This window comes from Scardinius erythrophthalmus (genome assembly GCF_964197995.2).
Source record: "Scardinius erythrophthalmus genome assembly, chromosome: 2".
Lineage (NCBI taxonomy): Eukaryota > Metazoa > Chordata > Actinopteri > Cypriniformes > Leuciscidae > Scardinius > Scardinius erythrophthalmus.
In genome coordinates, this window is record NC_138222.1 from 61,004,878 (window position 1) to 61,021,349 (window position 16,472).

General features: G+C 39.8%; 1 protein-coding gene across 1 annotated transcript in view; it reads right to left on the reverse strand.

Moving 5' to 3' along the window:
* Positions 1-371: 371 nt before the first annotated feature.
* LOC308705455 (Fc receptor-like protein 5) overlaps positions 372-16,472 on the reverse strand; it is a gene marked incomplete at both ends in the record, with an annotated part of 31,971 nt that continues 15,870 nt past the window's right edge. Inside the window, 9 exons of the mRNA XM_081390478.1 lie at positions 372-1,240; positions 1,371-1,562; positions 2,221-2,505; positions 3,546-3,809; positions 3,913-4,173; positions 4,534-4,824; positions 4,937-5,185; positions 9,993-10,283; positions 10,395-10,649. Of these exons, the coding sequence (XP_081246604.1) occupies positions 372-1,240; positions 1,371-1,562; positions 2,221-2,505; positions 3,546-3,809; positions 3,913-4,173; positions 4,534-4,824; positions 4,937-5,185; positions 9,993-10,283; positions 10,395-10,649 (2,957 nt within the window). The remainder of the gene's footprint in view (positions 1,241-1,370; positions 1,563-2,220; positions 2,506-3,545; positions 3,810-3,912; positions 4,174-4,533; positions 4,825-4,936; positions 5,186-9,992; positions 10,284-10,394; positions 10,650-16,472) is intronic.

Consider the following 16,472-nt stretch of genomic DNA (forward strand, 5'->3'; position numbering starts at 1 on the left):
CCCTACTCTCAGGGAACTGAGGTTACGATAGTAACCGAGTAGTTCCCTTTCGAGAACGGTCACTTTGTATTGCATAGCTATACTCAGTGGGGATGCCATGTAAAACGCCGCACTATAAGTAACTGGTTGTCTACTGCAGCTCAGGACCCCTGTGCTCACAGAAACAAGCCGGAACCCAAGTATATATATACTGAACAGACCGAACAATATCAGTAACTTAACCAACATAATTTACCAATAAGACGGACACTGTCGGGTCTATTAGTATGGGGAAATATAACCGGCCAAAGGCGGGTTTTATGATAAAATGGATATGTGTTTGTGCACAGTGACAAAATTTGTAGACAAGACCAGAAACCATCGGGCCTTAATCATACCGAAAGTACCTTCGCCTGCAGGGAAGGTACCTCCATTTTATAGAACTTCATAAATGTGGAAGGCGAGGACCAGCCGGCCGTCGCACAAATATCCTGAATGGGAAACCCAGAAGACAAAGCCCAAGACGAAGCCATGCCTCTCGTCGAATGAGCTCTAATACCTATAGGGCAATCCTGACCCACTGAGGTATATGCCATAGATATGGCATCTATTATCCATCTAGACAGTCTTTGCTTTGTGACTGGATAACCCTTAGATCGGCCACCAAAGCAGACAAAGAGCTGTTCTGATTGTCTAAAAGACGCAGAACGCTCCAGATAGATTCTCAGTGCTCTGACAGGGCAGAGTAGATTAGCCTCCCCATCCTGAGCAGAAGGGGGAAGAGCTAATAATGTGATAACCTTTGCTCTAAACGGCGTTGAAAGCACTTTGGGTATATAACTATGTCTGGGTTTGAGGATGACCCTGGAGTCATCCAATCCAAACTCCAAACAGGAAGGGCTCACAGAGAGGGCCTGCAGATCACCCACTCGCTTGATAGATGCCAGTGCCAGCAGGAGAGCAGTCTTTAGTGAGAGAGGTTTAAGATCAGCCGACTGGAGCGGTTCAAATGGTGGTCTCTTCAGGGCCCCAAGGACCGTGGAGAGGTCCCATGACGGCACAGACGGAGGTCTGAAGGGGTTCATCCTCCTAGCTCCTTTTAGAAACCGTACCACCAGGTCGTTTCTTCCTAATGATTGGCCAGCCACCGGAGCATGATGATCTGCAATGGCTGCCACATAAACTTTGAGTGTGGACAGGGAACGGCCCGCGTCCAACCACTCTTGTAGGAAGGAGAGTATCACAGATACCTCACATGACCCTGAATCAAAGAGTTTTTCCGAGCACCAGCTGGAGAACACTGACCACTTCAGAGCATAAAGGCGCCTGGTAGACGGGGCCCTAGCCTCAGTGATAGTGTTCAAGACCTTCTCAGGAAGGTCTCTGGGTACCCGATGAGGGGCCAGACATGGAGGGCCCATAAGTCGGGTCGCGGATGCCTGTGTGAGGAGGTCTTTCCTCAGCGGAACAGGCCAGGGGACTCTGTCCGAAAACTGAACCAGCTCTGGAAACCACGGCCTGGATTTCCAGACGGGGGTCACTAGGAGGACTGGGCATCCGCTCTCCCTGACCCGTTTGATGACCTGGGGGATCATTGAAACGGGGGGAAACGCATAAAAGGGACGGCTGGGCCAGAGATGGGCCAACGCGTCCCTGTTCTTCGAGAAGAACACTGCGCAGTGGGTGTTGGCACTTGGCTCTCGAGACGAAAAGTTCGACTTCGGGCTCGCTGAACACACTCCATATCAGACTGACTGTCTATGAGTTCAGGGACCACTCGCCTAGGTATAGACTCAAAGATTCTCAGAAAGTGCAAGCAGAAAAAAAAGTAATTACATACAGAAATATGTTACTGAATAGGTGGAATTAAAGTGTAATTAGCAGCCATTAACAGAACTATTTTTAGCTGTTTCTCAGATCTGTGTTCACATGCATCAGACAGACGACTTTATTTGTTGTGTTTCTCTGTTTTTTTTAAGAACTTCATGAGTGTTGTGTTTTTAAGATTACACTTAAAGTTAAAAACACTTTAGCTTTAAATGCATTTTCAGACCTCTGCATTCAGTTTCATTGTTTTTCTCCTTCAAATAGTTTGTCACACAAAAGCAGAGATATTTAAATAAAAAGAGGAGTAACAACTGTATTTATCAGCAGTGTGAATGAGAGTAAAAGTCTCTCAATTGGTTGTGTGATCATGATCATGTAAGAGAGAGTTTAAGAGGACAATGATGTTGAACTCACCCTTCACAGAGAGATAAACAGCAGAGCTTGGTGTTGATGAGTTTGGTCTTCCATCTCTCTGTCCTTTACACCCATACTGACCCTGATCAGACTCAGTAGCTTTAACAATACTGAGAGTTTCTCTGTTTACAGTGTAACGCTCAGACGTCTGTAAAATTACACTGTCTTTATACCACTCAGATCTCCAGTCACTATGATCAGACTTTATCACACACTTCAGATTAACTGTTTCTCCAGTGAATACAGGACGGTCTGGTGTCACAGTCACTGTAGATGTGGGTAAACCTGAGAAGAGAGACAAAACACACTGACTAGGACAAATGATTATTGCGTTCCCCAATAGCGTCAATAGATGCAGTGTCTGGTTCCCTGTTCTCAGGGAACATACTGTAGGTTACAGTCGTAACCTGAGATGTTTTCTTGTGCGTTTTGAGGCTTCGGCTCCGTCACGATCTCAGACAAACACTGATCAGAAACATCAGCCGTAAAACTGAACTGTTCATATGATTGTTTCCATCTCTAAACCAGCTGTATCTCCACTGAATGTTTCATTCATTTTCCTCCTCCCTGTACGTCACATGTGAGAGTGACTCTCTCTCCTCTGAACACACGCTGATCTGGTGTCAGTTTTACTATTTTAGTCTGAAAAACTGCCGACACACTCAGGCCATGAGAACAGATAAACTGAGGCTCTGTAACTTACTGTAATATTTCTATCCTGACCTCGGTCTGACTGAGGACAAATGATCAAGTCTCAAGGCTTGTTTGCTACACTGACGGTTTCATTCATCACAGATAATCTGAAGAGTAGAAGCTCATGAATGAACAGAACATGTCTGGAGGATATAGATAATGAACTCTGAAAAGATCTGTGATCCTAATCACCCTGTCACTGTATATAGGAAGTACGCTCAGATTTACTTGGTTTTCTTCTCAGTGTCTTCAGGTTAAAGTGATGTGCCCATACACAAAATAAATATATTTGAAATATATTTTCAGAGTATATTTTGGAATATATGCAAATATTTGAAATTGGCCCAATAAATATATTTCACACTTAACATCATATATTTTTGTTATATTTCAGAATATATTTCAATGTATTTTTTCTGTATGGGTCCCCAAAAGTGTCAAAAATATATGTGGCATATATTCCAAATACATTTAAATATATTCTGAAATATAACAAAAATATATGATGTTAAGTGTGAAATATATTTATTGGGCCAATTTCAAATATTTGCATATATTCCAAAATATACTCTGAAAATATATTTCAAATATATTTATTTTGTGTATGGGGATGAAATTAAGAACACACTCACCTGATACTGTCAGTGTAACTCCATCACTGATCTCTGAGTTCTGTAGGGTTTTAGTCAGAGTTCCTCTACAGCTGTACAGACCAGCATGAGACGGATCCACAGATGTGATTATCTGGTCTTTTCTTGCTCTGTTTTCTTGTCTTGTGTCTTTATACCAGCTGTACCTCCAGACTCCTGTCTCCTGTATGACACATGTGAGAGTGACTCTCTCTCCTCTGAACACACGAACATCAGGCTTCACCTTCACTACAGGTTTGGGTCTCTCTGTGAAATGAGCAAACAACACACTTCATGTTTGAATCTTTTAAAACTCAAAATTAGCTTTCACTGGGAAAAAAAAAGAGCAAAAGAGTAAAAGAGCACTTACCTCTCACTGTTATCTTTATTGCATCACTGAAGTGTGTGTAGTATTCTCCTCGCTGTGCTCTACACTCGTATGTTCCTCCATCAGAGACTCTCACAGAACTGATTGTTTTAGTTCCTGCATCATCACTGGATTCAGGGTTTGAGTCTTTCCTCCAGTGAAACGTCCATCCAGTTGAGCTTCCCACGTCACAGCTGAGAGTAACTGTGTCTCCAGTGAACACTGAACTCTGGGGCGTTACAGTCAGAATCGGCTGCGGTTTATCTGTAAGTGAACAGTGATGCAGTGTTGAGCTCATTTATAGTGTTATTGCTCATATCTTTCAGTATTCTTCTGTTTTTATCATTCTTTTTTTAAACAGTAAACTATGTCTGACTGAGGACAAATGATCAAGTCTCAAGGCTTGTTTGCTACTCTGACGGTTTCATTCATCACAGATAATCTGAAGAGCAGAAGCTCATGAATGAACTGAACATGTCTGGAGGATATAGATAATGAACTCTGAAAAGATCTGTGATCCTCATCAGACTGCCACTGTATATAGAAAGTAAGCTCAGATTTAGTTGGTTATCTTCTCAGTGTCTTCAGGTTAAAGTGATGTGATGAAATGATGAACACACTCACCTGATACTGTCAGTGTAACTCCATCACTGATCTCTGAGTTCTGTTGGGTTTCAGTCAGAGTTCCTCTACATCTGTACAGACCAGCATGAGACGGATCCACAGATGTGATTATATAGATCGGGTCTTGTCCTGCGCTGTAATAGATCTGGTCTGTTCTTCTGCTGTTATCTTGATCTTTATACCAGCTGTACCTCCAGACTCCTGTCTCCTGTATGACACATGTGAGAGTGACTCTCTCTCCTCTGAACACACGAACATCAGGCTTCACCTTCACTACAGGTTTGGGTCTCTCTGTGAAATGAGCAAACACACACTTCATGTTTGAATCTTTTAAAACTCAAAATTAGCTTTCAATAATAAAAATAATAATAATAAAAAAACTACAAAGTAAAAGGGCACTTACCTCTTATCTTTATTGTATGACTGAGGTCTGTGTAGTATTCTCCTCGCTGTGCTCTACACTCGTATGTTCCTCCATCAGAGACTCTCACAGAACTGATTGTTTTAGTTCCTGCATCATCACTGGATTCAGGGTTTGAGTCTTTCCTCCAGAGAAACGTCCATCCAGTTGAGCTTCCCACGTCACAGCTGAGAGTAACTGTGTCTCCAGTGAACACTGAACTCTGGGGCTTTACAGTCAGAATCGGTTTATCTGTAAGTGAACAGTGATGCAGTGTTGAGCTCATTTATAGTGTTATTGCTCATATCTTTCACTAGTCTTCTGTTTTTATCATTCTTTTTTTTAAACAGTACTATGTATTTTATTTTGATTTAAATGGGTGTTTGTCTTTTCTGCTCCCACTAGTGACACCAAACAGAAAATTTCCGCACTTTCAAAGAATAAATGTTAAAGACAATCTCAGGTATCAGGGAATATTAGTTAGTTCAGAGTATTAAGAAGGTTATGCAAAACTACAGGTAAGTTTACAGATAAGTAAGAGGATGATCTCATCTTTTAAAAAAAAATAATAATATTAAAATATAATAAATATCACCATACAACAAATGCTGAAGGAAAAAGGCTAAACATAAACAAATAAACGTATTCATCCATTATATTTGCAAGCACAGACTTTTTAGTTCATACTGTTGCTCATTTGGATCTAGTCCAGTTCAGTGTTTGATGGCTGACACTAAGTGAATGGGATCAAATATTGAAGGCCATACTGTACATATGTTCCTAACTAGCCAAGATATTTGTTTGTATGGATTATGAATTATTATATTATATAATTTTGTAAAACAACATTGCTACAAATGCTGTTAAATGAGCATTACTCTAAGTGGTTTATATTTGACACAAAAACATACATTTTGTTGCAGTACATCCATATTCTTGCACTATATCACACATCCACCTTTGTTAATAACATTTATTTTTAATTGTTTTTGTTTTGTTGCAGAAGGCAATGGTAATATCAGCATACAAAAAGCAAACAAACAAACAATATAAGACAAATACAATAATAGAAAGATGCAAATAAAATAAACTGCTTTAAATTTTCCAGGTAAAGGTATGCCTAAAAGCAGCGTTCAAGTATGAAATTGAATAATCAAATGAAAAAATAAAACCGCATATTCTTCACTGTATGAATAAAACGTATACTCTACTGATTCTTAAATTAGGCTGCTTTCACTTTAAGAATACAGTACTACACAGATCTAATATAGGCCTACACAAAAATAAATATACACTTACCTAAATGTATTTGAAATACATTATTTTGTGCTAAGTATACCACTAATACATTAACATATTTATGCATTTATGTACTAAATATAATTAATTGTAAATTAAAGATTTTAAACACTAATACAAAAAGGAAAGAATAATGCATTGACTAGCCTATAATAGGCCTAACGTTCACGCATGTCATTCAGACTGACTATCTAACAACCGGAGAACAGAGAGCAACAGAGATATTAAAATACTGAGTTTTATGATGTAGGCCTTGTGTTTTATTAACATTTATTAGCCTATAATTTAATTATCTAAAGGATGCGTGCTTGTGCGCAGTGCATCGGGTCATGTTGAGAAACACACACATAGTGTAAAAGACCATTAATTAAATAAAATACAAAATGAACATTATAAACACTACTAATAACATATTGGCTATACTGTAGCCTATTTTACTTCCCCATACTGTAGCCTATAAATCCTTAAATGAATGGAATTCAGAAAAGAACAAGAATGAAAAATAAGTAGCCACGTATAATACAAATATACATTGTAGCCTAGCCTATAAAAATAGCCTATTGTGCACTTTATTACAAACGACAACATTTAGCCTATTTTAAACACCAAGCCTAAACGAATTTATTTGAATCTAAACTGAAACTGTAGCCTACAGACGTTGGTTTCGCGCATTCTCTCATTCGGTCTAACGTTTCCATATTTGCAATGTAACATTTGGATGCTAACTATAATGTAAAGAAGGCTTCGTACTTCAGTCGAGTCCTAATATACACAAAGGCTAAATCAGCATCTTCAAGAGAAATGATCGGAATAACAGCAAGTTATGACTGACCGGTGTTGTACCGAAATCCGACTCCCCGGACAAATCGCACTTCCCTTCGCGTGCACGCGCAAGCGAGTTTAAATGCACTTCCTTTGCCATGATATCCGTTTATCGATCGATTTTTCACACTGCAAGCACCCAGATCCCGCATGAATCTTTGTCTACACTTAAATAAATTAACAGAAAGTGAACTAGTGTGGATAAAAGATGCAAAAACAAACACAAAACAAACAAGCAAGCAAAAAACATGGCAGATCATTTCAAACTATATAAACTTCGACGAAGGAATAAAGCTACCAGCTATCAAAACAAAACTGCTAATTTCACTTAATTTAACCGAACTTATAGTTTGTGTTAAACACGCTATGATTCATAGGAAAATATTGTATTAGGCCTAGCCTATCTCCCCATTAAAAATAATAATATTTAACCTTTTTTCACGAAGATAGGCTTTAAGAGTTCATCAAATAGGCTACTGTATATATATATAAATATATATATAAATACCTGTCTTTTTGTTTGTTTCTTTTTTGCTTAATTGTGTCTTAAAAATAGAAATAAAACAAATTATTAGTGATAATTGACGAAGCTAAAAATGTAAAGAAACCTTAGACACTTTTTTTTAATTAATAGTTATTTTCCAGCACATTAGGGCCCCAAAAAGCATTATTTATTTCATTCATTCTTTCACTTTTACATCTTACATAGCTTATGGATATAGCCTACAATTAAAATAGCTGGAGTACTAGCACACTACTGCCCCTGCCCTGTCACATCATGGTTTAGAGATTGTGTGGTGACAAAAGCATTTGATTGTAACTGCATTAAGATGGGTTTTCCAGGGGGAGTCGGATTTTCACAGCATTAAAATACGTACTGGTGAAATCACACTCCCCTCTCCAGCACAGGTGTATAAGGTCATAGACTCACCACACTACTGCCCCTGTCACATCATGGTTTAGAGATTGTGTGGTGACAAAAGCATTTGATTGTAACTGCATTTGCAATGTAACATTTGGATGCTAACTATAATGTAAAGAAGGCTTCGTACTTCAGTCGAGTCCTAATATACACAAAGGCTAAATCAGCATCTTCAAGAGAAATGATCGGAATAACAGCCAGTTAAGTCTGACCGGCACAGCCTTTATATTGTAAAAGACAAATTAAATTAAGCAAATAACTTTTTTAAATGTTTGGTTGACTGTTTTGTTTTAATAATGAACAGGCTGCGATGCCAAGTTAGCAATCCCAGAAGTGAACTGATGCCTATGTTGTGTAAGCGCGATGCGCCAGCGCCATCACTTGGATTTGTTTCTCAGCAGGGGAAATAACTTAATACTCTGTCATTCGAAACAGTAAAATGTAGCCTATAATTTTATTTGTGTACGTTCTGAATGACTACAAAATGTCATGCCTGTGAAAAATAAAGAAAACAACATGGTGCGCTGCTTTAGCGCGTCTCGGTCTCCTTGAACCTCTTTCTAGCGCACCAAAAATGAACCAAAATACAGCGAATAGCCTTCTTGGTGCGCCTACTTTTGAAAGTCGATTTAGATTATTTGAAGTAACATGCATTATATAGACCTAAGTCATTTAGAAATAAATGACAGCGTGCTTCATGATAAAAAATAAATTAATTAAGAATCCGCACAACTGCAGCAGCGGAGGACTCTTATTCTGCTGTGCGGAACTGAAGAAGAACTGATGACGGAACTGAGATCAGAGGAAAGGGGCGTTTCATTCCCGCCCACATGTAGAAATCGAATATTCAAGCTGTTTATTAATTTTTCTACCTCAGAACGCAAAAACGAAAAAGGAACTGTTTTCTCATTTTTCTACTTTCAATATTAAATAATTAAAAATAAAAAAAAGACTGAACGAATGATACACTGATTCGAAGTGCCTGCATATATTCTGCAAAAAGGCTAATTTGAGTTACAAATTGCCCTGAGCCTCTTATTGCAATTCATTATATACCCAGACCAAGACAGAAACTTCTTTCACATGGAAACATTTGCTATAATGGGAATTTGCATTCAGAGTTTACACCTTTTGAGAGCAGGAGGCCATTTGCCTGGAAGACGCACCCTCCTCTGTATGCAAGTTATCTCTAAACTCTTAAAAACTTTATTACCTTTTGTTTTACTTCTTTGGGAATGAGACCATTTGTACCAGTCGCACAGAGACATTTCAAATGATACCAAACATGTATAATCACTTATTGTACACATTTAACTTTGCATAGGTTTTTAGTGAGTTTTAGGTGAGGAGGAGAAGAGGGGGAGCAGGGGGAGATGATGAGACTGTAAAAGTGAGGTGTGCGCTGCAGTGTGATGCTGTTACATATGTAAGAGAGAGTTCAAATGTTAATTCTCATGAGAGCCTTTTGCTTTCTCGCAGGGTAGCCCAGACTTACAGTCACGATCTCAGAGAAACACTTATCAGAAACATCAGCTGTGAAACTCTGTTCATATGAATGTTTCCATCTCTAAACAAGCTGTATCTCCACTGAATGTTTCCTCCCCTCTGTACGTCACATGTGAGAGTGACTCTCTCTCCTCTGAACACACGCTGATCTGGTGTCAGTTTTACTATTTTAGTCTTAAAACTGCTGACACTCTCAGGCCAGGAGAACAGATAAACTGAGGCTCTGTAACTTACTGTAACCATTTCTATCCTGACCTCGGTCTGACTGAGGACAAATGATCAAGTCTCAAGGCTTGTTTGCTACACTGACGGTTTCATTCATCTCAAATAATCTGAAGAGTAGAAGCTCATGAATGAACTGAACATGTCTGGAGAATATAGATAATGAACTCTGAAAAGATCTGTGATCCTCATCACCCTGTCACTGTATATAGAAAGTAAGCTCAGATTTACTTGGTTATCTTCTCAGTGTCTTCAGGTTAAAGTGATGAAAATGATGAACACACTCACCTGATACTGTCAGTGTAACTCCATCACTGATCTCTGAGTTCTGTTGGGTTTCAGTCTGAGTTCCTCTACATCTGTACAGACCAGCATGAGACGGATCCACAGATGTGATTATATAGATCTGGTCTTGTCCTGCGCTGTAATAGATCTGGTCTGTTCTTCTGCTGTTCTCTTGATCTTTATACCAGCTGTACCTCCAGACTCCTGTCTCCTGTATGACACATGTGAGAGTGACTCTCTCTCCTCTGAACACACGAACATCAGGCTTCACCTTCACTACAGGTTTGGGTCTCTCTGTGAAATGAGAAAACAACACACTTCATGTTTGAATTTTTAAAAACTCAAAATTAGCTTTCAATAATAATAATAATAATAATAAAATCTACAGAGTAAAAGAGCACTTACCTCTCACTGTTATCTTTATTGCATTACTGGAGTGTGTGTAGTATTCTCCTCGCTGTGCTCTACACTCGTATGTTCCTCCATCAGAGACTCTCACAGAACTGATTGTTTTAGTTCCTGCATCATCACTGGATTCAGGGTTTGAGTCTTTCCTCCAGAGAAACGTCCATCCAGTTGAGCTTCCCACGTCACAGCTGAGAGTAACTGTGTCTCCAGTGAACACTGAACTCTGGGGCTTTACAGTCAGAATCGGTTTATCTGTAAGTGAACAGTGATGCAGTGTTGAGCTCATTTATAGTGTTATTGCTCATATCTTTCAGTATTCTTCTGTTTTTATCATTCTTTTTTAAACAGTAAACTATGTAAGCAGGTTATCCAAAAGACCCGGGTAAGTTTACAGATAAAATATGATAAATATCACCATACAACAAATGCTGAAGGAAAAAGGCTAAACATAAACAAATAAACGTATTCAGCCATTATATTTGCAAGCACAGACTTTTTAGTTCATACTGTTGCTTTTTGGATCTAGTCCAGTTCAGTGTTTGATGGCTGACGCTATGGCCTTCAATATTTGATCCCATTCACTTACATATGTGCCTAACTAACCAAAATATTTGTTTGTATGGATTATGAATTATTATATTATATTATTTTGTAAAACAACATTGCTACAAATGCTGTTAAATGAGCATTACTCTAAGTGGTTTATATTTGACACAAAAACACATTTTGTTGCAGTACATCCATATTCTTGCACTATATATCACACATCCACCTTCCACCACATCCAACGTGCATCTGAGGCGTCTTTCTGTAGGCAAGGGCGTGGTTAGCTGGTGCCCTCTGACATCGGAGGGCACCACAACTTTCAATAAGAAAATTCAACTGCAGTAGCCACCGTTAAACCTGAAGAGGGCAGCACTCAGATGTTTTTACACCATATTTTGTAGAATTAAAACACTTTATACACAAATGTCAAAAACATTACTTGAATCAATGAACAGCCTTAATAAAGCCCCAGTCTTACAGATCATTAACTAAAAAAGGTTGTTTTAGGGTTTAGTTACCCTTTAAGAGCTACAGTAATACACAGATCTAATATACACAAAAATAAATATAACAAAATGTATTTGAAATACATTATTTTGTGCTAAGTATACTACTAATACATTAACATATGTATGTATTTATGTACTAAATATAATTAATTGTAAATTAAAGATTTTAAACACTTATACAAAAAGGAAAGAATAATGCATTGACTAGCCTATATAATAGGCCTAACTATCTAGACTGACTATCAGACTGACTATCTAACAACCGGAGAACAGAGAGCAACAGAGATATTAAAATTCTGAGTTTTATGATGTAGGCCTTTGTTGTGTAATCACATCAAAATAAATGAGAGCACACAGAGTAGCGAACAGATCTCTTTACTTTTCATTCTCCATCTAGAACAATATCCCCATCTAGTGGACATTTATCAATTAGCAATGTAATAAGAGAACACAACATCTCCCCTGACTTAATTTGTTTCCATCTGCAGTTACGATGAACATTGCTAAACAATATATTCAGTCATTTTGTTTTCTTACCGGATTTCTTTACTTATATTAGAGAACACAGAACAATGTCTAACAATGTCTCTTGACAAAACACATATAGCATGAATAGTTACATGAACATCCTTTCAGTTCAAACCACAACTTTCCTGAACTAAACTTCTGGGTTTTTCGTTTCCTTCTTTTCCCATTACTTTCTTCTTTACCTACTTTGGCAGTTACATAGTCCTTCAACCATACTGGCTTTCTTCTACAACGTCCCTCCAATTGGTTGTTACCACTTCCAGGTGATGCAGTAGGAGCTGATTGTTCAGAGTGTTCAGGAACCTGAGTAAATTCTGTGTGCAATGGTGCCAAATGAGATACGTCCCAAGTTCGTCCATCACTCAGTTCAAAACTATGTGTCCCCTTCCTTCTAACAATCTGCACAGGGTTGCTGAATTCTGATTTCCCTTTTCTCACATGCACAGGTTTTCTCACCCGTACAAAGTCGCCTTCCTTGAGCCCCGGAGTCTTTGCTTTGCGCTTTGTATCCAGGTATGCTTTCATTTTCCTCTGGTTTCGCATCACTTTTGTTTTCAGCTTTTTTATAGCAGGATTCACATTGCACTTTGGAAGAATTGTCAATTTTGTTCTCATTTTTCTTCCAAACATCAGCTCAAAAGGAGAAATTCCTGTCATGGCGTGAGGTGTGGCTCGGTAAGTTTGCAGAAAATCCGGAATGAATGATGTCCAAGGGGCTCTCTCCCTTTCTGCAGTCAGAATAGCCTCCTTCAGTACCTTATTCCAGCGCTCCACAGCTCCATTTCCTTCTGGGTCATATATAGAAGTACGGATGTGCTTTACATCTCTTTCTTGTAGAAATAGTTTGAACTCCGTTGACAGGAACTGAGGCCCATTGTCAGTAACAATCTCCAGAGGATTCCCCTTTTGGCTGAATACTGACCTCAGAAAACAATTAATGGTAGATGCAGTCACAAGAGGTGCAAAAGCTACTACCAATGTGATCGCGAATCTACAACTAACAATGTCGAAAGGACCCACCACGTCAATGCCCAGTTTCTGCCACGGACCTACTGGATAGTCAACTGGGGTAAGTGGTGCATGTGTGGTTCTAGTAGTTTTATCATTGAGTTGGCAGGTGACGCAGGTTGCAATTGTGGACTGTAACTGTGAATCCATCTTAGGCCACCAGTATAGCTCCCTAAGCCGTTGCTTGGTTCTCACAATGCCTTGACGGCCATTATGAGCGAGGGTGACCAAACGCGAACGTAAACTAAGTGGCACAATCAGTCGGTGTGGTCCTCTTAGCACATATGAGTCCAAAATAGACAGTTTGTCTCGTATTGGAAAGTACCTGGACATGTCAGGATGTAGGGCTTTGGATGTAGCGAGCCAGCAATACTCAATGTATTGGCGAAGTTTGGCAAGCTCAGGACATGAGGAGCTTTCAGCAGCAAACTCGGCCACAGGAACAGCTGACAGGAGTGTAGTGATAGCAGCAACAGTTTCGGGTTCAGAATCAAAGTCAGAATTAATTTAATTTGGCAATGGAAGACACGAAAGGCAATCCGCTACCTGGTTGTCAACCCCCATCTGTACTGCATAGTATAGTTAAAGCAGAGTAGTCTGGCAGACCATCGTGCTACTCTCAGTCCAGCTCGTCCCATACCTTTAGTAGTCAAAAGGGTGGTTATAGGGCTTGGTGGTCTGATCTTAATTTGAAGTGTTTGCCCCACATGTATGTCCTCCAACGCTCAATGACCCAGACACAAGCAAGGGCTTCTTTTTCAGTAACAGAATATTTCCTTTCTGCCAATGTCAAGGTTCTGGATGCGAAAGCCACGGCCCTTTCTGACTTATCTGGATGAAGCTGAGTCAGGATGCCACCTATGCCATAGTCTGAGGCATCTGTTGCAACAATTGTTGGCAAAGCAGGATCAAATAAAGCCATTGCAGAGCTCTGTGCAATCAGTTATTTTAGTGAGGTCCCTACTGTCCTCATGTAGTGGTACCTGAGTGTAACGGAGGCCAGCTAGTAGTTGCTGTGCGAGTAAACCTCACTCCTCTGATCTCAATAGGCACTCTAGCGACAGATGCTAGAGGCTGCAGTCTTTAGCCTCTTTGTTAGAGCGCCTGACTCTCATGCCGGAGACCCGAGTTCGAGACCCGCACGGAGCGGGGTGTGAAGTACCCGGTTAGAGGGGTTATATTGGTGCCGTGACCCGGATGGGAGTGAGGTTTAGGGGGGTGAGTGTAACGGAGGCCAGCTAGTAGTTGCTGTGCGAGTAAACCTCACTCCTCTGATCTCAATAGGCGCTCTAGCGACAGATGCTAGAGGCTGCAGTCTTTAGCCTCCTTGTTAGAGCGCCTGACTCTCATGCCGGAGACCCGCACGGAGCGGGGTGTGAAGGACCCGGTGAGAGGGGTTACATGATGGTAAGCATTTGCCAGGTCGATTGTAGAAAACATCACAGCACCTCTCAACTGTGAAAAGAGTTCTTCAATGTGTGGAATGGGGTAGCTGTGTTGGGGGTGAGTACTCAATTTCCTGTTATTCACAAGTTCAAGGAATATATTAAATCCATGCCCATAAGTGCTTTTCCACTTTTCACAATATAGAATGTGGCAGGTACTGAATGTTCACCATGTCACACAGACATCTTAATACATCCCAGCACTGGAAGGTCATCTTTCGAATATGTGACAAGACGCACATAGACGCACATATCTGACTGTTCCAAGGGTAGTTCAGAGAAGTATTGCTTATATATATGCTCTGGAAACAAAGATACGGATGATCCAGTTTCAACAATTCGTTCTTGCGTCGTAGTTCCAGAAAATGTGCCCATTTCAATGTCTCACACAATTTTGTTTGCAGCAGCAACTGTGTTAGTCATGTACAAAACAGTCATTTCAGGGACTTTGATTTCTCTGATGTCCTGTCTTCATCCAGAGCGGGACACTTTTGCAAAATGTCCCATTTTACCACACAACTTACATGTCTTATTTAAAGCAGGGCACTGCTTGGAATTTGCCAAATGGCAGCTAGAATCACAGCAATAACATTTGCGTGCAGAATGGCTCTGGGTTTTACCTTGTGTGGTTCTACGCATGGTCGTTTCTTTTTTCTGACATATAGCGGTTGAACTGGTAAGTCGGAAGGTTTTGCAAATTCACTCGCATTAGCCATGGCATTTTCCACTAGAATGGCCACTTGTACTGCTCTGTCTAACGTCAAATCCGCTTCAAGTAGTAAGCGTTCACAAATTCGACTGCAGTGCACGTTCTCCACAATTTGATCTCTTAGCATTTCATCTTCTTTGTTACCAAATACACATAATGACACCATATCACGAAGCGCGGCCACATAGTGAAGTATATTTTCGTCATGCCTTTGCTCCCTTTGACGAAATTTATGTCGCTCAACAATGACATTAACTTTCGATACAAAATGCATTCTGAGAGCTGTAAGAGCAGATGCATAGGTCGTACCGGTATTAGGAAGAGTGTAGAATATTATCTGTGCTTCTGTGCCCAGGCAGTGAAGCAGTGTAGCACGCTTACGAGTATCTCCCTCAGCATGAATCGCCAACAAGTAGTTCTCAAACATTTGCGTCCATATCCCAAACGGAACTGCAGGCTCACCAGGCCATTGTAAGTATGTAGGAGGAAGATGAACTGCCATCCTCGTCACCAATCTGTTGTGTAAAGCACACCGAGTAGCGAACAGGGCCCGGTTTCCCAAAGCGTTCTTATCTCTAAGTAGTTCTTAACCTATTCCTTAACCTCTCTCTTAACCTTATGGGACGGTTCCCGAAACGTTCGTACGCTAAGTATATCTTTTGTAAGTCACACTTTCGTAAGGTTGGTCTGGACCATTCGTAGCTCTCTCTTAGCGTTGTTGCAGGTCTAAATGAATATAATTATGAAGTTTTAATACACCCAGACAGTATTACATTAGGCTAATTCAAGTGTTTTCATGCAAAGAATAAAATTGTCATTACACTGATTGTTGTTAGATTTTTAATTATATTATTATACAATATTATTAATTGAATTAAAACGCTCTTTTAAAGGCCAGTGAAAGCAAAGGCTACTGTCAGTTAAGTCCTATTCGGACGCTAATATTGTTTCTCATGGGCTCGTCCGGTATTTTAAACATTTACAGGGGTAAGTCGGTGATTTTAGTGCCGTCCGAATCCATAATATCAGTGTTTTTCTCACCCAATCCGCGTAAAAATCCATGGCCAAATTAGTACCTTCTGTTTTTTGACAAACAGGTCGTGTGGTAATTTAATTGCCGTCTGAATCCACATCTCCGAGTTTACAAGAGATTCAAAATTCACGGTTTAAATCCTTTTTGATCACTGCCGAGCACCGTACGCAAGATGTAAACTTTTATTACTGAAATGCTGGGAAGTATTTACACAAGAACAATATTTCATAGCAGCTCCACCTCAGCGAACAAAAATGGGAAAGAAAAGGCGGCACGTAAATTTTTGAAAAGGTTATT